The sequence below is a fragment of the Pristis pectinata genome, chromosome 6, assembly GCF_009764475.1.
Source record: "Pristis pectinata isolate sPriPec2 chromosome 6, sPriPec2.1.pri, whole genome shotgun sequence".
Lineage (NCBI taxonomy): Eukaryota > Metazoa > Chordata > Chondrichthyes > Rhinopristiformes > Pristidae > Pristis > Pristis pectinata.
The window spans coordinates 25,676,324-25,699,170 of record NC_067410.1 but is presented as its reverse complement, the minus strand read 5'-3'; the positions used below and the strand labels follow the sequence as shown (position 1 = coordinate 25,699,170).

At 37.5% G+C, this 22,847-nt stretch overlaps 1 protein-coding gene across 1 annotated transcript in view; it reads left to right on the top strand.

The window, feature by feature from the left end:
• The window catches only part of LOC127571333 (dynein axonemal heavy chain 12-like), a 144,971-nt gene that overhangs the window by 14,990 nt on the left and 107,134 nt on the right, over positions 1-22,847 (top strand). The window contains 15 exon segments of the mRNA XM_052017623.1: positions 3,358-3,546; positions 4,111-4,161; positions 4,163-4,274; positions 6,933-6,969; positions 6,971-7,023; positions 8,133-8,146; positions 8,584-8,685; positions 8,687-8,757; positions 8,856-8,914; positions 9,985-10,121; positions 11,841-11,939; positions 13,903-13,980; positions 13,982-14,064; positions 16,942-17,136; positions 21,247-21,493. Coding sequence (XP_051873583.1) covers positions 3,358-3,546; positions 4,111-4,161; positions 4,163-4,274; positions 6,933-6,969; positions 6,971-7,023; positions 8,133-8,146; positions 8,584-8,685; positions 8,687-8,757; positions 8,856-8,914; positions 9,985-10,121; positions 11,841-11,939; positions 13,903-13,980; positions 13,982-14,064; positions 16,942-17,136; positions 21,247-21,493 — 1,527 coding nt within the window.

Sequence of the window (22,847 nt, the reverse complement as noted above, 5' to 3'; positions counted from 1 at the left end):
AGCTATAGAGTAGCTAGGGCCTGGAAAGTGTTATAGAACAGAAAGACCTAGGGGTACAAATACATAGTTCCCTGAAACTGGCGAAACAGGGTGGTAAAGAAGATGTTTGGCACTCTTGCCTTCATTGGTCAGAGGCATTGAGGACAAAAAGTTGGGACATCATATTACAGCTGTACAAGATATTGGTGAGTCTGCACTTGGAGTATTGTGTGCAGTTCTGGTTGCCTAGCTATTAGGAAGGATGTCATTACGCTGGAAAGGGTGCAGAAAAGTTTCATAGGAATGTTATTGGGACTGGAGGGTTTGAGTTATAAGGAGAGACTGAATAGACTGGGGCTGTTTTCCCTGGAGTGTATGAAAGCTGAGAGGTGACCTTAAGAGGGGCATTGATAAGGTGAATCATGAGAGGCACAGATAGGTGTATGTTCAGTCTTTTTCCCAGGGCAGAGGAGTCTAAAACTAAAGAGCAAAGGCTTAAGGTGAGAGAGGAAAGATCTAAAGGAGACCTGGGGGGACAAGTTTTTTTTTAACACAGAGGGTGATGTGTATATGGAATGAGCTGCCAGAGGAAGTGGTAGGGGCATGTATAATTGCAATGTTTAAAAGATACATGATACATGGACAGATACATGGATAGGAAAGGATAAGGGTTAAACATAGACAAATGGGACTAGCTCAGATAGGCAACTTGGTTGGGAATGGACGAGTTGAGCTGAAGAGCCTGTTACTGTACTATATAAACTCTGATAATGACATTATCAAATTAGCATTAAAAAGTGAATGAACAACAATATTGTACTGTAATTCAACTATAAAGAAGTTTGTGGTTTTGTTCCTTTGTCAACTGTACTTTAATGTTCTGATTATTGATTTAGATGCAAAGGACCAATTGAATGTGAATCCTTCAAGAATAATGTGGTGATAGAGCATGGCAAAATGGAGAAAAAAATAATGACCACATGGTACCCCAAGTTCTCAGTCTGCTTACTGACAAAGAGCAGATACAGATATTAAACCTGAGAAAATGGACTGTTTCTACTCCACTGACTAATGTACTGATAGGTAATCAGGTAACCATTGCTACAGTTATTGTAGGTTCCCATGCTACCTATTGGTTCAGTTCTTGTCAGGATAGACAACATTTCTATCTAATCACAGGAAAGAGAAAAGTGCCTATTAAAACTTCTTGTTTCTTAGTAATCAAGTATGAAAAATAAATTCAGTATGTTTGTCTCAATTACAATATACCATGCATTTACTCTAGTTACAGAATCTGTTTAAATTTTTAATCACCTCAGTTCCTTGCACTGATCACATTTGGCATAATGTAACTGACATGAGGAATGTGGTTTGCATGGTGGAATAGATGAGTGTGTAGAGGCAAATGAAGTCTGTTATGGTGCTAAGTGCATAACAACAATGAGAAGGAGGTTAATAAAACATGATCCAATGATGCATTGCTGAGAGAGCTATGAATTTTGTGATTAATAGAGTGGCAGTTGTGCAGTAATAATGCAGAATTGTTTTAGCAGCCTTTATAGCAAGTTCAAGTTCATTGTCATGGGCACATATACCCAGGGTATATATACCATGAAAATTATCTTTTTGCAGCAGCAAGCATAGTACATTACAAACATGCAAACATAAATTACATAAACTTAAATTAACATAAATTATATATAACCTACACAACAGAATAAGCAAAAACAAACATAAACGTCAATTAGTGCAAAGTTGAGGGAATATAGTCTGAGGTCGAATTAGGCTTTTTCAGGTCAGTTCAAGAACCTAATTGGAGTGGGAAAGAAGCTGTTGTTGAACCTTGAGGTGTGGGTGTTCAGGCTCCTGTACCTCCAGCCTGATGGCAGCAATGAGAAGAGGGTATGGTCCCAGAGGGTGGGCGTCCTTAAACGATAGACTTCGCCTTCCTGAGACATCGCCTCTTGTAGATGTCCTCGATGGTGGGGAGACCTGTACCTGTGATGAAAGTGCTGAGTCCACCATGCTTGTGTGCCTGTGCATTGGAGTTCCTATACAGGCCATGATGCAATCAGTCAGACTGGTTTCCACTTCATATCTGTAGAAGTCTGTCAGAGACATGTCAAATCTCCTTAAACTTTGAAGAAAGTAGAGACGCTAGCATGCTGCCTTCATTGTTGCATCTATGTGCTGGGCCCAGAATAGATCCTCTGAGATGTTGACACCCAGGAACTCCTTGTTTTGTTGATGTTGAGAGCAAGTTTGTCGTTACGATACCATTCAACCAGCTGACCTATCTCACATCCCAATGTTGATAATTCCAGTTGACCATAAAAGAGACTTGGATTTAAATAGCACTTTTCACAACTTCTTGGCATTCCAGGATGCTTTACAGCATTAAGTAATTTTGAAATATAGTTATTGTTGTAATGTAGAGGGCATTAAATTTTACCAGCATTTCCCTCGTCCTCTGACCACTACTTCTTCATTGAGCTTACTTCCTCCAGGGTGATGGGGATGTACGTATATCCCTTCCTACTCTTCCTAATGAATCCTCCAGTGCAGCATCAGAGAGATTTTCTTCCTCTTTCAATATTTCTTCAAAGTTACAATTTATCTTTTGCAACCAGAATCCACCTTGTATTTAATAGATGCTGGCTTTCTTTAAGCCAAATTCCTGGCCTCAACATTGTCCTCCTTAGAATGGGTATGCAGCTAAACAATAGCATGGATAATGCTATTCATAGTAAACAGCAGGCAGCACAGATGTTTTCATGTTACCTGCCATAAGTACAATTTGACTCAGATTATAGGCACTTCTTTCTTGTGCACGCAGTTTTTGGGAATTGTCGAATTTCTATTTGTTACTATCAAAGGTATTTTGAAGTATTCACGGTAATCTGCATACTTGGTAGAATTGTTCTGAGTAGATATTTCATGGAAGTATCCAAGTTTGGAAATAGGTATACACTAATAAACAATTCTGCATTTTAATGATAATTTTCAAAGGTAATATTGATACCTTTATAATTTCTCTCTAAAAAAAAAATGGCATTATTATGGTCAGTTTGTACAGTTAAAATGACTATTTTAGCTGGATATGTATGGATTAAAGACAAAGTTTCACTTGACTTTTGCAGTCTATTTTCAACAGAAGTCATTCAACTTAAGTAACATTTTTTGCATATTTGTGTCAATGCTTAAAATTTTGAGCACCATAATGAATATTAATTAAAAAAAAAAGTAGAAATTCTTGATATAAGTTACCAAGTAAGTCATCTTTTATATCAAATGAAATGCTGATTGGGTTATTTGTTATTTGTGAAGAGTTAATATGATGAAATTTAAAAAGGACTTTAACTCTTTTGGCTCTCTAAGTTGCAAGAGTTTCTTGGAAGGACAGTCAAGGCCTACATAGATCTTTTTGATGAAGAGGACAAATACAAGATGCCCCAATTTAAGATGGAGTTAATATTTGATGAAGAGAAAATGGAATTCTACCCCACATATTCAGACTTGGAGGAAACTGTTCTGTATGTGATAACAAAAATAGAAGATGCCATGCAGGTACTTGCTTCCCAAAATATTAATCCACATCCCTAGAGATGCGTGAAAACTTTGATATGTGCCAAAACAGATTTAATTTCTTACAATGTGGTTGCATAGTGATGACAGATCCACTATTGCCTGTAATATAGGCTGCCGAAGTAAAATATTACCATTATGTTATATAGTTTTGTAATCAGTTTCCAATCCATAAACTTATTTTAGAAGCTATGATATGTAAAATGATTGGAAGAATGCAAAACTGAAATGTTGTGTTAAATTTAGAGAAAATTTGCAATCTAAGTAGTGGAAAGTTCTACATCTCTTATGCCAATAGAGTTTATAAAATTTATACTTATGCATATTCATATCCACATCGACACAGACATTTAAATTAAAGTGTACTTAAATGTATTAGAATTGCACATACTCTAAAAGAATACACAGTGAAAGAAGATTTATTCTGTGTACGCTCTATCCCCAAATAGGCGTACAGTCTTGTTACAAAAACACAAAAGAAAATCTTTCTTGATATTATTAAATTGCAGTGTGTGTAATTTTGTCCTCTTGTCTTACTTCGTTCAGAATGTTCAAACAGTGCAGTCCTGGCTAGCTGAAAGTACCACTAGATGACATTGAGAATATCAAGGCCAAACCATCTGCCGATATCCTAAACTGGGCCTATTCTACACTCAAGGAAACAGTCAAAAACAACTTTAAGGGAGCAGCTGAACATTTCCAACAGTATGGTAAGTCTATCTATCCTTGTTCTCAATATAATTAACTTGATATGAAAAGGAAGATATTTTAACACCAGGTACCGTTGCATTTACAGAGTTTCATAAAATTGGGTAAATGTGATAGCATAAATGACATGGGCAGAATGTCATCCTAGGTCTCGTGCTAAACATGAATTATATTTAAATGCTCACATTATATTCCATTTCTTAAATTTTGTTCCATTGGAATCAATAGAACCAAATTTCAGGAACATGTTCATTATTATATAGGTGCATTGATCATTACATTGAAAATGAATTTATAGTACCTTACGTTATTACAGTACCTTTAATGCAGCGGTACAGTTCAAGAGTCTTGTGAAACAATCTCACAGAGGACCAGGTCAGATAACAAGAAGACATGGGCTTTAAGAAGTATGTAAAAGGAGAAATAAAGGTGAAGAAGTTTAAGGAAGAAATTCCTGAGTTTTTGGGCATAAGTCATCAACAGTGTAGCAACTACATATCGGGGACAATCAAAGAATGCAGAGACCTGGAAAGATTTAAGGCTGAAATAAGTAATAGAGAAGGACATAGCGAGGCTGTGGAACAAAACTTGTAGTGGGGGCAGAAGACATTGGGTTAGAATTTTTTTCACCCATTCTGAATTAAAAGATTGAGAATTTAATTTATTTCTCATGTGAACTGTTATTTTTTAAAAATTTTCTGAGTTGAGCTCCAATCTTCAGAGTTCAATCCAGAGAAGTGTGAGGTAGTACACTTTGGAAGGACAAAATCCAAGGTGGAGTACAAGGCAAAATGGCAGGATTCAGGGCAGTGGAGAGGAGCAGAGGGATCTGGGGGTTCATATCCACAAGATCACTGAAAAGTTGCCTCGCAGGTGGATAGGGTAGTTAAGAAAAGTTTATGGGATGTTAGCTTTCATAAGTCGTGGGATCGAGTTTAAGAGCCGTGAAGTGATGATGCAGCTTCACAAAACTCTGGTTAGGCAACACTTAGAGTACTGTGTCCAGTTCTGGTCGCCTCATTATAGGAAGGATGTGGAGGCGTTGGAAAGTGTGCAGAGGAGATTTACCAGGATGCTGCCTGGATTAGAGAGTATGGATTATGAGGAAAGACTAAAGGAGTTAGGGCTGTTCTCATTGGAGAGAAGGAGGATGAGAGGGAGACATGATAGAGGTATACAAGATATTGAGAGGAGTAGATAGTGGACAGCCAGCGCCTCTTTCCCAGGGTGCCAATGCTCAAAACAAGAGGACATGGCTTTAAGGTATTGGGTGTGGAAGTTCAAGGGTGATGTCAGAGGGAAGTTTTTCACCCAGAGACTGGTTGATGCATGGAATGCGCTGCCTGGGGTGGTGGTGGAGGCTGATACTTTGGACAAATTCAAGAGATTGTTAGATTAGCACATGGTGGAATTTAAATTAGAGAGATATGTGGGAGGAAGGGGTTAGATAGTCTTAGGTGTGGTTTGGAGGGAGGACACAACATGGTGGGCCGAAGGGCCTATATTATGCCATATTGTTCTATTCATGATTGAACTGCATATCCTGTAGGGGGCAGTCATTGATGAAACCTATGCAGGTTAATTTATTTCCTGCGGCATTTGTTTGGAAACAGAGACAAATGGATAAAAGAGAAAATAAGAGGGACCTCATCAACTTTAGCATGTTAGAGAGAAGAACATAATGCTGGATTTATTCTCACATGGTGTTGATTATTGGCACTTACATTCCACAGATTCCTCTTGAAGTTTTGCATTAGAACTCTCTGTAATTAGTGAGGTATTTTGGCACAGAATCTTCTACAGAGAGTCTGACACCTTTGTGAACAGGACAAGCATCAGTATATTTCCTTAACCAATTAGGATGAACAATTCTTAGTGAGCTCTGCAGGAATCTAATATACATTAGAGTATTTAAGTTACTGACAAATCATGCAAGGAATGAAAAATAAAGAGCAGAAAGGAAAAATGATAATGAGATAAAAGACAAAGTTACAAAAACGTTTAATTTAAAAAAAGAATTAATAATTCAATAGATACAATCTGAGGGAACTGAACTGAATATTTGAAAATGCTATTATTTTAGTGACAGAAAGTTTCTTAGGCAATAATTAAGACATTATACTGTTGATCATGTTTTTAAAACTGGAAATAAGTCCCCCAATCTTTTCAGGCAGGTTTTAATATATGGGTGTATTTTACTAAGTGCAACTTTATGGTATTCCATGTATTTCAATCAATGTGTTTATTTGAAAGATTTAACATGTAGCTTTTGGAGGACTAGGATATCTCAGACAGCAACTTCTCGATTTCCATGTTGAAATTCATGAGAACTTTCTGCAAGTTGCTGTCTGATTTACACTCTTGGGTTCATTTCATTTTTACATTAAAGTCCAGCCTGATTCACATACTAACAACATTAATAATGGCCCGTTTCATTGAAATATATAAATACAAGCAAATTTCTATGATTCTGCGATAAGTGGAATAAATCACTTATTACCTTTTGAAGAAGCACTGTAAACCAAATGCAGTACAAAATCTTTTATTATCATGAGATAAGGGTCTCTTTCTAGAAAAGCTTTTGCTTTATAGTGAACTTAACACATTGACACTGTGGTTTAGTTTGGTTATTATTTTCATAAATCTGTTTATTTCCATAGTTGATAATTATGACTGGTTAATAAATGGGACTGCCAAGAACTTATACAGAATTCATAGAAGAAGAACATTCATTTGATGAATACTACAGTAGTAAGTTTATCTAATGAATATTCCAGCTTTCATTTTTGTGTCTTCCCTGAGGGATGAGGGGAAACCATTATGCTGAATGTCTAATTTTATATTACTAGCTTAAACTACAAGAAACAGTGATGTTATATTGGCAATCTTTGAGTTCTTTGTAACCCTTAAACTCTTGCTATTGAATGATGCTATGCTAACCAGTGCTGCCACTGTACTTTCAGTGTGTCATTGCTGTTGTTGGCATCATGCTGTTTACAGCTGTTCAACCATAACTTCACTCCTTTGTGATGCCTGCTACTAGATAATAAAAGTTTCAAATTGCTGCTACTCCTCCGAACTCATGCTGACTTTTCTCGACATGAAGACGTGTTTGAAATATGTGTTGGGTCTCCACGATGTTCAGTCCTTGTAGACTTTCATTCTTGGAGACAATTCTGATGTCTTAACAAATTAATTAGGACCCTAGTAATAAATATCAGGAAGTAGTGGTATATTGCATATATTGAGCACTCAAAACTATTTATCTGTGGAGCCTTTTAGCTCCTGGGAGAGACTGGCTTGACTGGGAACAGAATCAGAATCAGAATTAGGTTTATTATCATATATATAGTATGACATGAAATTTGTTGTTTTGAAGCAGCAGTACAGTGCAAATACATAAAATTACTATAAATTACAAAGTAACTAAATAGTGCAAAGAAAGAATAATGAGGTAGTGTTCATGGACTGTTCAAATGACGGAGGGGAAGAAGCTGTTCCTGAATCATTGAGTGTGGGTCTTTAGGCTCCTGTACTTCCTCCCTGATGTAGTAATGAGAGTAAGGTATGTCCATTTATAGTGCAAGTAAATAACATCACTTTATCCAATCAATTATGAGATCTGCATATCGAAATACACAAAAACATTTACTGTTATCCAATTGAATATTTTCTGTTCATATCTGGAGCTACACTAAAGACACCACTTAATTCAAAAGTAGAGCTATTCCGGTGAGGAATATGGTGTCACAGATGAAGAATCAGCAAATGGTTGATTTCAAACAGTAATAAAATTAAACGAGTTCTCATAGTGGTTCAGTGAGCCAATGTATCATCTAATGCGGTATTGAATGCTACAGTCACAGGTTCACAGGTTTGTATTGCTAACTTTCAGTTATAGAGGTGGTGAAATTTCCAGAATTGTGAAGAAACAGTAATCGCTGGCTCCTGCTCTTAATCGTATTCAATTCTTCTCACTTAAAATTAAATATTATTTGGTGAGGACATGATTTCTTTGGCATTCCTCCCTACAATTAACCAGCTTTCACTGACTGGGCTCAAGATGAAGGAAAACAATTAGAAGAGTGCCAAAGTGCTGTATCTTGTGGTACCCACTGACTAAAGGAGAAGAGAGAAGTTAAAAGAATGGGGGAGGAAATCAGTGGAGAGGGAAATTAGTAGCAATGGAGAAGAAAACTGTCAGTAACCTATAAAATAAACTTATGTACGCCATTTTCTTATATCCAGTGCAAACATTTCTTTTAAACAGTTCTTTTGTTTAATAATTAAGTATCTCTGTTAAGTTTATAGACCAGTTTCGTAATTTTAGCAGTGGAGATCATGAGCCTGCAGAAAGTTGCTCACTTTCATATGGTGCAATTGGATTGCGAGGATATAAAGCACGGCCTAGCTAGAAAAAGCAAAGAGCTGTGCAGAAATGTTGCTGGATGGACTGGTTTCAAAACACAGAGAAGAAAATGAACGGTAAGTCAATGTTACGTGGAAATTAATGATTTTTTTTATTTTGTTAATTCTGAAATGCATTCTTTATATGCAAATGATTTTTCGGTACCGTAACTCAGAGCAAATGATTTTCACACCCATCATCATTGTGCTTTGACCAAAATAGGTTCTTGGTGGGGTAAAGTCTTGATTTGTGTGGATTAGATTGTATTGATAATAGGTTCATGGGTGTGCTTGTACATAAATTACTGCAGGTAGTCTTGAAATTATGGACATAACAATATGAACAAATCCAAGAGCTGCATCCCATTTCTGATTATCACTATATATCATTGAACATGGTGGCCTTGATTTTGCTGAATTTTGCCCAGAGAGTTGCTGGCTAGTTTCAGGGTTTGTGCTTAATAGTCCTGAATTTTCTGTTCTGCCAACAATTTCCCAGTTCTGCAACATTACTGCAATCTGCAGGGAAGCCAACAGTGGAACCAGTGCTTGCTGAGATTCCCCTGCATAAAGGGGTATCTGATGTCTAACCCTGCACCAGGTTCATTTAATGGGGATTTTATGGGGGGAAAAAAGATAAGAATAAGGCAAGTTTTGTTTTAATTAAGTTGTTTTTTATTTAATTACTTAATTATTTAAAATGTTTTGAAGTGTTGACTTTTTTAATCATTTATTTCATTTTTAATAGCTTTAAATTTTTTTTGAAATATTCAGATGCATTAAAAAAAACTTGACAGCTTTGACAAATGGCAAAACTAGCTGTAAACCTGAAGGAAGGGGATCGTGCTCTGTTTACATGTATGGGCAATAACACGAGTGTGCTCCATTCAATTCTATAGCTGATTTATCTATTTATATTTAATTTATGGAATTACTTAGGATTAGTGCTTTGTCAACTGACAAAGGGTTTCCAGAGTAATTCCTTGAGTGGATTTGTTCTCGGCCCATCCACATTACCCATGTCATGTTTACTGGAGGCTTTGTCCCCGCTCAGCGTCTTACGCTTAGCTTCAGAACCATATGGATTCAGAGGAGAATAAGTTCAAGAGAATGGAGAACAATAGAATGGCAACAAGTGTGGGTGGTGGGCTCAACTCAGGAAAATCAAGCTGTTTGATTTTCTGTGTGCTCATTTAAATTTTTCTCCCAAGCATTTTTCTGCTAATAAATATCTCAAATTTTTTTTAACAAATTCAAGGGCATATAAGTGACTATGAAATTATAATTCTTTATTTCTTTGTGTAGAATTTGTCCAAGAGTTTGAAAAATATTGTGAAAAAGCTTTGAATATTCCTGAGGATACAAAAGAAATGCTGGACATGATAGACTATGTGAATGAAGTAAGAAGTAAAGGTGTTGCAGCTTTGAATATGAGAATCAAAGTAAGTATGCCTGTCTAAACGTCTCTTAAACACAATGATTGAATCTGATACCATCACCTCCTCTGGCCATGAGTTCCAGATTTAAATCTGTGTTTTTATAAAAACTTCCCCCCTCAGATCCCCTTTAAAACTCCTTTCTCTCATCTTAAACCTTTTGCCCTCTTGTTTTTGATACTCCTACCATGTAAAAAGATTCTGACTATCTCCCAATCTATGCCTCTTATAATTTTATGTTACTTTATCACATCATTTCACAGCTTCCTTCTCTCCAGGGAAAGCAAGCCCAGCCTATCCACTCTCCATAACTAAAGTCCTCTAATCCAGACAACATCCCAGTTAATCTCCTCTACACTTTCTCCACTGCAACCACAACCTTTCTACAGTGTGGCAACCACAACCGCACACAATACTCCAAGTGCAATTTAACCAGTGTTTTGTAAATTTGGAACATAACGTATCAACTTTTATATCCTATGCCCTGAGCCATGAAGGCAAGCATGCTATGTGCCTTCTTCACCACCCTTTCTCCTTGTGTGGCCACCTTCAGGGAATTATGGACTTGAACCCTCGAGTCCCTCTGTTCATTGATGTTCCTTAGTTCCCTTTGTACCATTTACTGTATATATCTTGCTCCAATTTGACCTACACTGATGAAGGTGGAAGAATATCCACTACTCAATTTTTTTGAGTTAACAGTGACAATTTTTGCTGTAGAGAATGTCCCAGAGATCATATCTGAGGGTTGATACATTTGGAAAAAGAATAGTTATGGTCATTAGGGAGAGAGGCATTTATCAACTCTTTTTTTCTGAAATTGAATGTTAGAAGCAGAATTATTTTTGTTACATTTGGTTCAGGAGAAACTGAATTATCAGGAAGAAATGAAGAACTTGAAAATAAGTGATATATACCTCTTAACTGAGCTCTGAGTCAAAATCACAGCCATGATGTTTTAATACAATATACTAATGAGTTTGAGTTTGAGTTTGGTAGACAATAGCTGCAGCAAAACATATGTGGGTCTAATGAAGGACTAGAAACACAGGAACACAGAAAGGTTGAAGAAATGAAGGAGGTCTTTTAGCCCATCGAGCTTGAGCCGGCTCTGCGTCAGAGCAATCCAGCCAGTGCAAGTCCCCCAATCTCTCCTCATAGTCCTAGAAACCTTTTCCTTCAAGTACTTATTCATTTTCCCTTTGAGTGCCATGAAGCAATCTTCCTCCACTATTCACCCTGTGAATACATTCCAGATCCTAACCTTTTGTTGTCTAAGTTGTGTCACATCTCACTTTTGGTTCTTTTGACAATCACTGTCATCCAATGGGCACAGTGTCGCTCCATTTACTCTGTCTTGACCTTTTATAATTTAAAAAAAGAGAAGCTTTCTATCTGAATACCTTCAATGCAGTAGCACACACTCCTTTACCATTTAGTCAGTGCAATACTTTTAAAACTCCTCTACCTTTGGTATTAGAAGGTTGGGTATTCTTAGGTTAAAAAAAAGTATTAGCTGACATCAATGCTGGATCCAAGAGTATGTATCAATAATATTTCATGTTCTTTTCAGTCATGTGCTTCTTTGAATGTATCAAAAGACTTTAGACCTCCTTATCAATTAAGTACTGATGTGCAAAAGATTGTGTTCCATATGAAACCAATACTTGAAATCTCTGTAGTAAATATTTGTTTTACAGGAGCTTCATCAGCGGCTGAATCCTTTGTGATATATACATATTTGATCCCAAAGACCTAGACTTACATGCCACTGTGCTCTTATGGCCAAAGAACATCATACCGGTTTTTGATGAAAATGATGAGGTAAGTAAAGCAATGACTTAAATTTGCAAGCATCTTAGATTTCTCAAAATACCCTACAAACAGAGGGGAAAATAGAAGCTGTCATAGATGAAGAGATTAGGAGGGGATAACTCAAAGATTGGCAGGAAAGACTGGTTTTGGGAATGTTTAAAAGGATCTGAGAGAAGGAGAGAACTCAGGAAAGGGGATCCAGTGAGTTGAGCTGTTACAACGGAATCTTGTGTGATCATTACTGGGGTGAAGGGTCAAAGTCTCAGGACCATATGGTGGACAGATGTTTAAAATTAGAGCAGTTTGCCAAGATTCGGCAAAGTATGAAAGCTGGAGATGACAAAAAGGCTTAGGGGAGGTCAGAATACTTGGCATAGAAAATATCCTGTGTTGGATCTGCTCTCATAGTCACAGTATTTATGTTGCTGGTACAATTGTACTTCTGGTCAATGGTGAAACATTGGATGATGGTGGTAGCACTATTGAAGACATGTTGTTTAATGCTCCCTTGTGGGCAATGTTCATTGCTCACATTTGTGGTGAGAAAATGTCACCTGCCATACGTCAACTCAGCAGCCCAATGTGTCAGATTGTGTGCAGGTCCTCCTGTCCCGTAGGAAGAGATGTCTTAGTTATTCACAGAGTTCCATATGGAAATGACACCGCAAATGTCCTGTTTCTATCCCTGGTGAAGAAGACAAGTCATTGATGGGTGTGCTACAAAAGAGGCATTTAATCATCTATCTTTGATATTCAATGAATTTATTTTTATCAACTCCTTCAACATCATCATCCCAGGGATCATTATGACTTAACTGAGCCAGCCTATATAAATACTATGGCTACAGTAATGATACATCGCCAAATCAAGATGGTGTGTAACTGCAAGGAAATTGTTATTCCGTTCTATAAATAACTCAATTTCATAATGATGTTTTGAGGCCTATAGATCAATGATTCCTTCAGGAGGGAAAAATTTAGTGAAAATTAGCAAAAAACTATAGTTGAAGAATAGTTTACAGACTGGGTGTTTTGTAGTAAGTGCCTCAACTCTTAATTACCCCAAATCTTTTCACCATCTAAAAGGCTTAAGTCAGATATGTGATGGAATATTGTCCCCTTGCCTGCATGAGAGCAGCACCATTAATGCCCAACATTTCAGTACCATCAGCACAAAGCACCAATCCATTATCCTAAACACTGATTCCCTCTACTACCAGCACACTGTGGCTGCAGAGTGTACTATCTACTAAAAAATATTGCAGCAGCTCTTTGAGGGTTTCCCAAATGTGTGATATTCATGACCATAGGAACACACTCACCTGCAGGTTTCTACACGTTGCAATTGTTCTGAAATACATTGTCATCCCTTCATCATTGCTGGATCTAAGCCTGGAATTCCCTACCTGGCTTCATAGGAGTAGTTGCTTCACCTGACAGCCTGTAGTGGGTCATCACCACTTCTTCAAGGACAATTAGGGATTAACAATAAATGCTAGCCTTGCCAGGCTTGTTTGCACCCATAACCAAAAACTTCCACAATATTCTGAGATTACACAGTGCAATCTTAAGTATAAACCTATTAAGTCACATCAGGACAATGGATATCATTAATCTTGTCCTGTTTTGCAGTTTCAACTTGCTCTCTGAAATTTGCAATCAGAATTCATAAATGTGAGATACTATACAAAGAAAATAAGGAGATCATGTGTTACTTAGAAAATGAAACTTAAAAGTAGAGGAGCAAATAATTCTTAGAGTGCTGATAGCCATCTCTCAAAGTCACCATAAAAACCTGTTAGAGCATAACATTAGCAAACTAAGCACTTAGGGGCTATTCCTAGGTTGGATTGAAATTCCTGATGTTGATAAGAATGGTCCTCTGTAATTAGTTTGCAAAACTGTTCTATGTGATTATTCCAAAGTGCTTAAATTGCAAGCCTAATATTTCTTTATTTTTGTGACTACACAGCTGGTCGAGAAAGCAAAGCTTAAAGGAGAGACTGAGTTATTGGCAAAGCGGGAAAAACTCATAGTGGAACTGGAAAAGCTTGTCCCGACGTTCAGAGGAATTTGCACAGTGCTCTGAACTTGACTTGATGCAACAGGTTACAACAACATATTTAGCAACAGTGTTTGAATTTACTATTGTTTGATCTTAACAAATCAAAATTATTATATACTCAGATTTGATATAAGCTGGTTTCATAGATGGTAAAGAAAATCTTAAGTTTGCAAATACATAAACACGTTTCATGTTTATTAAGTATGTAAAGTATAGGTATCAAATTGTTTCATTGTTTATTTTCCTGGATTACAAGTAGGCCAATATTCTTCTTTGAGCCTGGATCAAGTCAGCATCAACTGAGACCTTTGTAGCTAAACTTGTCAATATACTGTACTTATAGATAATAATTAGGATAAGATGAGATATCTTTATTAGTCACATGTACATTTAAACACACAGTGAATGCATCTTTTGTGTAGAGTGTTCTGGGGCAGCCTGCAGGTGTCGCCTTGAGAACCTTTGTTTTTGTTATTTTTTCTGTATTTGGGTACAAAGATGCATAAAATCATTTACAATATTCCTTCTGCTTTGCCAACATGAATGTACACATTTAGCCAAGATCTTTGTGTTCTGCATCGGTGTGCAATGTGTTAATGCAGCTGTTGAGACCAATCTCAAACTTTAGTAACAGACAATTTTTGATCTTACCCACCTTGCTGCCTACAGTATTTTTGTATGAAGAGGTGGTTTGCAATGCAAAAGTAAAGGATACTGCAACATAAACTATCCTAACAAAATTTGTAAATGCAATCCTCTTCACATTGGATACAAATCTAAATCATCGCCGTCATGCAAGCCCTTAAAGCTGACCATCTGTGTGTCTTTGTTCATACATGGTTGTAATCCAGTGAGTGGATTGTTGTTTGAAGGAAGATTGCTGACTTTCAGTGGAGGAGATGCGAGTTAATTGGCAAACTACTTCAAGGCAATTTCTGGGCATAGAAAGCCTCACTTTGGATTGCACCTTTTTTGCACGGGTAGTGACAGTTTGAGACTGCAGCAGCACATGCAGTGCGGAGTAGCCAGGGTAGAAAGGTGGATGCTGTCAGTCTGAGTAAAGGATAGCAAATCTGAGTTCCAAAAGGGTCACTGCCACTATCCTAGGCTGGCAGCAATCTTAGCAGTTTTTGAAGGACATATTGCTTGACTGCTGTGAGATCCTTCAAGCTGTTTTGTGCACTGTACATTGCAGCAATGTATGCTTCCTCCTTATTATTTAAAAAAAACAGTTTGATGTAGCATTTAAACATTGGGGTGGCTGTTTGCATGCCCTGCAACAGAAGCTGCAATACCCAACCATCATTATTGAATTCACAAGTGCCTGAAGGAAGGTCTCCAAATTCTTAAAAACCATTCTTTGCCATGTTGCTACATTAACATTTGGCATTGACCCAATGCTCTAAGCAGTTTATTGCGCATAACCCCTTCCATCAAAGTGTTCTCTGAGCTCACTGCATGTGACCTGTGTGCAAGCCTTATCCTCACTTGAGTTGCTCCCTGCTCTATCCTTGACCCTTTCCTAACTGGAACAAACTTGTGATCTATATTATCATGTCCATTTCTTGAACCTCATCAATTCTTTCTATATATTCCATATATTCTATATAATTTCTATAGATTTCTTTATATACAGTGCTGAACTGATGTTGGTGAGTGTGTAATCTAACTGATGGGGTTGTACCTTTATCATCACTCTCTTTGTGTTCCTCACCATTTGACTAACTGGCACCCTTGAATATCAGAAAGGAAAAAAAGGTCAATATTAGGTTGAGATGCATTGAGGAGAAAGTAAGAGGAATATGCTTATATCATCCTTAGTATGTAAATCAGAAGAGACTATAGGTTTTGGGGAAGTGAGATGAGAGGTGGAGGGATTAGAAATAAGTACAAGCTTCAGCCTTGTCAATTGGTCATCCCAACAATATCCAGCATTTCTCCTCTGTGGCAGTCACAATACAGAGGTAAGTCTGTCTAACCCCAATAGCCCCTGCTGCCTCTGGTTGTCTGCCTACTAGTCTGGCAAAAGATGAAGTAGTATATAGGTGGATGTCACACAATTTTCTTGGCTTACCTATTGTCATAGTTGAACAGCTGGAATTGTGTAGAACCTGGTGATGCAGGCTTAAGATTTGAAGGAGTGCTTTTTGTGAGTCATATGAATGTTGGTTATGGATCCTGATTGATAGAGAATGTTGGTTATCAGTTGTGGCAAGTTGAGTACTGGCTAAGGCAGTTGTTAAAAAGGCATTTGAAGATGCATTCACTGATCTTGACCGTTTATGTGAGGTCATTACATTTCTCCTGTGCTTTGGGTCTTGAACTACATGGACTCTTCTCCCAATATTTTTTGACCAGGTGTTTGGTTGGCCTCCTTCCACATTTCCCTGAAGCTTGAGATACCTCCTCCTTCTCATCTCCTCATTCAGGACCTTCTGTGTATCATCAGAAAATTGAGCCTGCTCTCTACCATATTTGTGACATTCCCTATTTCTTTCCCAGTTAGAGTGTGTTCAACCACAATTAGCATTTGCATCAGTCACAATGTTCTTTCCTTTATAAGCTACCTACTAGCTTTAAGCCATGATAGCCAATAAAGACTCTGATCCTCTGATGTCCTGATGCTCTCTCCCCCAACAGACCCTCACTTTCCACATCTCAGATTCCTACCCTGATCCTCTGATGGTCAGCACCATCCCCTCCACCCCCCGGTCCTGATTTGGCCTCTGACCACTGGATCTCTCTTCCCCCCTCCCCCAACCTGAAGAAAAGTGTCACTGCTTCTCAGTATGACCTGAAGCTTTGGATGTTGGGCAGTACTTAGCAAAATGATCACTGAAACACTGCACAAACAAATATTTGCTGTGCTTATAAAACCATGCTATAATTTCTGGGCCTGTATGTTTTCATTCACAAAGTTTTTAAACTATACTGTTCTGCTTTCAGTATGTTGAATGATGTACGAACAGTTCAGAAGAGGCTGCAAGACGCAGAGGAGTTAATTGAATATATCAACAGTGAAGAAGCTCTGTATAAATGGGATCTAACCACTTATCCATTGGCTGAAGTAATCAAGGTTAACACTGAGCCATTCCAGAAACTCTTTGGTCTTATTCTAAAATGGCAACGCAGTGAAAAGAAGTAAGTAGAGTGCAGAAAAGTTAATCCAGAGGGTGATCATGATTGTGAGATAATGGTTAGTCTAAATTTGCTGTTTTATAAAATCCATAAAATACATATGATAAGGCTCCCTTTTATCACTGAGCAATATTGTTTGTCTAAACCAAGCTGACTAATAGCCGGCTGTGCGTTTCTCAGGTGTGGATGGTGAGCCCATCCAGCCCTCTTCATATTGAATAAATGAGCATAGCTGGGCGGTCAGACACTCTGGGCAGCAAGTCCATGCGGAGGGCTGGATACAGTGTCACAACAACTCAAATACAGAGCAATGTGACATTTTCATTTATTCACAACACTAGTGATGTGATTGCGAATCTCTGCTGATTTGTAGTGAAATACAGCCAAATTTGCACTGTGAGCTAGTGACTTCTAGTACCGACTTAAGGTTATCAAATCTCAGTTTTTACAAGCAACTGTCCAGTTAACAGTCAAAGAAATGCCCTTGAATCTGCAAAGTCTGTGTGCTTATTGAATTGCCTAGAAGCATGATTTTTTAACAAATATTTGCCAAGAATCCAATTTATACTTTACTGAAGCTCAAAGAATTATTTATGAGAAAGTTGTAAGAACTCAATTCATGGAAATGGTTAATTGGGTGATGCCAAATGTTGATATTCTTTTTGGAGATGGTGTAGCCCTGACATTAAATGATGGCTATATAGAGAAAGGGTCTTAGTTAAGAAAATCTAGAAGTAAAATCAGTTTGGGTAGAGTAAGAAGCAGCAAGGGGCAGAAACCATTGGTGAAATTCCACATTGGGCCCCAAGCAGTAATGGTAATGTAAGACAGTATAAATCAGGAAATTAGAGGTGCATATAGTAAAGGCAATACAATAATCACAGGGGACTTTAATCTACATATAGACTGCCAAACCAAACTGATGCTACCACTATGGATGAATTCACAAAGGGATTGTTTCTAGATCAGCCTTTTTTTGGAACCAATGAGGCAACACGATATTTTAGATCTAATATTGTATAATGAGATTGGGTTAATTGCTGATCAGGCAATTAATGGAACAGTGGTCATAATGAGTTTATATAAATATATAATTCAATCTGAAACCAGTGTGTAAAGTTTGAATCAAGCAAACTGATGAAGCATGAGCTGGCTATGGTAGCTTGGAAAACTACATTAATAAGTATGAGATAAACAAACAATGGCTAACTTATAAGGAATTAATACAAAGTTTGCAAGTAATATGTGTCCTTTTAAGGCAAGAAATCCCAGCAGGATAAGTGGTCTGGCCTTGTTCGCCACTGAAGTTAAAGGTAGTATAAGAACAAATGAAAATTCTATAAAGTTGCCAAAAAAGCTGTAACTCTGAGGAGTGAGAACGTTTCATTATTTAGCAAAGGAGGGCTAAGGCATTGTTGAGGAAAGAGAAAATAGAATACAAGAGTAAACTGGTGAGGAACATAGAAACAGATTGTATGTAGAAATGCAAAGATAAACTAAAGTTATTGTGGATTGCTTACATAATGAGACTGGAAAAATTGTATTGTGGAATAAGGAAATGGCAGAGAAATTAAACAAATATTTATCTTCTTCCATGAAAACAACATATAAGATATCTTTTTATTAGTCACTTGTACATCGAAACACACAATGAAATGCATCTTTTGAGTAGAGAGTTCTGGGGGCAGCCCGCAAGTGTTGCCACGCTTCCGGCGCCAACATAGCATGGCTATAACTTCCTAATCTGTATGTCTTTGGAATGTGGGAGGAACCGGACCACCTGGAGGAAACCCACACAGTCACAGGGAGAACGTACAAACTCCTTACTGACAGCGGTCGGAACTGAACCCGGGTCTCTGGTGCTGTAATAGTGTTACACTAACCGCTACACTACTGTGACAAGGTAAACCTGCCAAAAATAGAAAAGGACTACAGGCCCAGAATAAATGAGGTGCTCAAGAGAAATTAGCATTAGTAAAAATAAACTGGAATTGAAGAAATTAATTTGACTAGAAGGTCAGAAGTCCCGAGAACCTGAATGAAGTGACTGTGGATGCACTGGTTGTCATCTTCCATAGATTCTAGAATGGTTCCCACCAATTTTGAAGGTAGCAAGTTTAAGTTCAATATTTTTTGTAAAAAATGAGGGGGAGAGAAAACAGTAATCTATTGACCTGTGACCCTATATTGTTAATATGGAAAATACTGGAATATATTATTAAGAGAGTGGTTAACAGGGCACTTGTAAAGGAATAGGATTGAGCAGAGTTAAAATGGATTTATGAAAGGGAAATTATGCTCAAACAAATCTGTTGGAACCTTGGAGGTTGTAACTGGCAGAATAGATAAGGAAAACCAATTTAACGTGTTGCACAGGATTAGGGATAATCTAATGGCATGGATTGAGGATTGGTTAATGTACAGAAAACATAGTGGAAATACATTGATTGCTTTCAGGCTGCAAAGCTATGTGCTACTCCAGTTGATTTGGATGAAGGCTCTGAGTGATATCCCTGCCAGAGGAAATTATATACTTGTGATAAAGGGAGTACAGCAAAAGTTCACATTGATGAGGAGAAATTAAACAGAGTGTGCCAATACCATTGGGTTTTGAATAACTGGAGCAATTGTATTGAAAAAGGTACAATGTTCCTAAGACGATTTTCAGTTTAAATGCAGAACTGCTGTTTCTGCCAACTGGAATGTCCAGAACAGGATTTTGTATCTCAGAATAAGGAATTATCCAGTCAGGACAGAATTGAAAAGAAATTTATTCACACAGGGTAATTCTCTACCTAGAGGCCATGGAGGCTTAGTCACTGACAGATGATAGATTTTTTGAAATTTAAGAGAATCAACATTTGTACAGCATCAATGTTTGTTTAGGTAAATGGTGCTGAGCCAAAGATCATACTGAATGATGAATGTCATGAACCAGTAACAAAAGAAACACACTGAGCATGATTCAGTGTTAAAAACTATTTTATTAATCACTACTTATGATAATACGTAAAATAGAAGTAAAATGTTAATATGTTAGAATTCAAAAATGTTAAACCTTGTAAGTTAACCCCTAAAACTAAACTTTTCGTGTGTGTGTGGCAAAGTCCCAAACTCCAAGTCCAGGAATGGTTCTTAAAGTTCAGTTCCACAAGCCATAAGGTGAAACATGAGCAAGGGCTTCTTCAACAACCACCATTGTCAGAAGGTAAGACGTAGATGTAGAAAAACAGAGAGAGAGTACATACAAAGTCCAAATGTTCCACGATGGAACCCAAACAACACTCCAGTGTTTACTCGGTAGTGACTTACTCACCCCCGAAAAGCATCCGAATCGTGGTCGTCCACACACACAAATACCTGTTTCCTTCTACAGGTCAGCAACAAAGTGAACTCCACCGGATTACTTCTAACTTCCATACATGGATTTCAGTGGCAGACACAGTTATAGTTTCTCATCCATCGATAGAGAAAACTAGCAGGCTGGTGTCTCTCTCCCTTCTCTCTCTCTCTCTCTCCTTCTTCTTCTTCTGACTTCTTCAACAACGTCATTACGTCCTTTATCTTCTATTGACGTAAGCATGCCACACACACAAATACACACACACTCTCTATCTTAAAGGGACAATTCACTGAGTCCGTAACATGAAGTAAACATAAAGGACCATATAGTCTAACCCTGCTTCTGTTTCTTGCGTTCTATGTTCATATGTACCTGTGATGTTCTCATGTTCATAATGTTATATGAAGGAAGTCCATGTTCTAATGAATCTAACCTGATTTGGCTATTTTTCACATCTATGCTTCCAGCCTGACTGTAGGAAGTTAATTTTATTTGACGCAATAAGCCCAAGTAGAGGGAGGGTTTTCTGTTGCTTCTTCAATAAAACTATTGAGGTATGAAGAAATTGAATTAATTATCAAGCCTTTTGAATGTCAAGTTTTGAGTTCATTACAGAAAAAGTAATTGAAGAAACACCTCTGGTAAAATATAGATACATCATTATAAAGCTGTTTTATTGTGGTCATATGTGGTATATGGCAGTACGGATTTATCCTCACCTATAGCACTAAACAGCATTCCACTGGATTTATATTCATGTTGTTCTTAAGGTGGATGGATGGCTCGTTCCTTGATCTGAATGGAGAAAGCATGGAGGCAGAAGTAGATGAATTCTATCGTGAGGTTTACAAAATGCTAAAATTCTTCCGGCAGAAGGAAAAGAAAGCTGAACTTGAGAAAAAGAAAGCAGCCCCTCGAAGGCGACTTGTTGCTGAGGAAGAGGTGGCAGAAGAAAAGAAAGAGAATGCAACTGTTGCAATGTGTGATATAGTCATGGCTCAAATCAAAGACTTTAAGGTAGAAGAAATAATAAATGTGATTAACAATAATATTCTGGCAGTTGATGTTTTTAATCAATTATCCAGTGCCAAATTGGATACTATAGCAATGGAAAAAGCATGAGGATTGGGCACCAAGTTTTACATACTGTGTTGCTGGCCCTACTTTAATTTCCCCATTGATTTCAGTCAGAAGACCCAACTGTCACCCCTTTCCTGCCAGCCATTTGTAAGTAACAACAGATTAGCTGTCTCATATTTTTTTGTCACCTGCTGATCCTATTGACCAAAGGACTAACATGAGAGAAGCATTGACAAATCCTATGGTAGCCCATTTAATGCATAAAGGAGAACTTTGAGGCTGAGCTTCAGAGCACTTTTGATACTTTTTAATATTTCCTTCTACTTCAAATGCTGCAGTATTGAATCTGATGGAAAAACATATTCCACACAAAAAAAAAGATTGGAGTCTCAGGACTTAGTGGAAATTTTGGCCCAAATGTTCTAGAGTGGATTGGGGAAAATCCAAGTTCATGTATCAGATCTAGGGACCAATTTTCTCTGTTTCTAGTTGCTCAGAATCAATTAAATGAATCCATGGTAATGTCGTAGTTGCTTTTGATATTAGTAAAATGCCTACTTGGGTATTTTAATTGGCTGTTATTTGTTTTAAAAAAAATCAATTAATTTATATATCCTTTTCCACCATTCTGCAGACTTTGTCATGGTTGACCACACCGTTGTCTTCAAATGCTTCTTCAACATTGTCCCGTTGTGTAAGGCCACACTTGCTTGGTTCCATCCATTCGTACATAGTCATAGTCAGAGAATCACCTACAATGGTTTTTCTATCTATTCCTCTGATGTCCCCAAGGATTATTCTTGCCTACTCTAATTTCTCCTCTACCTGTCACCTCTTGGCAACACCATCCAAAAAGTACCCAGCTCTGCCTCAGTGTTACTGAATGTTGCATAAACAGCCAGACAATTGGAAGACATCAGAGCTGTTATCTGCAATATTACATTCCGATTTCTTGAGCATTCCTGATTTTAATCACTCTACCATTGAAAGTTGGACTTTTTTCTGCAATGGCTCCAAGCACCAGAATTCCTTCCATAAATCTCTCAGAAATCTTTCTTTCTATAAGATGCCCATTAAAACCTACAACTTAGCCCCAGTATTTTCTTCTATGGCTTCACCAAATTTTGTTTGATAATGCTCTTTTGAGGAACTTTTTGATGATTTACTATTTAAAGATTCTATTAAAACATCAATTGTTGTTGAATGTCTACTGTTTAAAGCTTGCACATAACATTTCCCTGGATGTTCTACTAATCTGTTGCTTTATCTTTGGAAGAACCATTAGAGATGT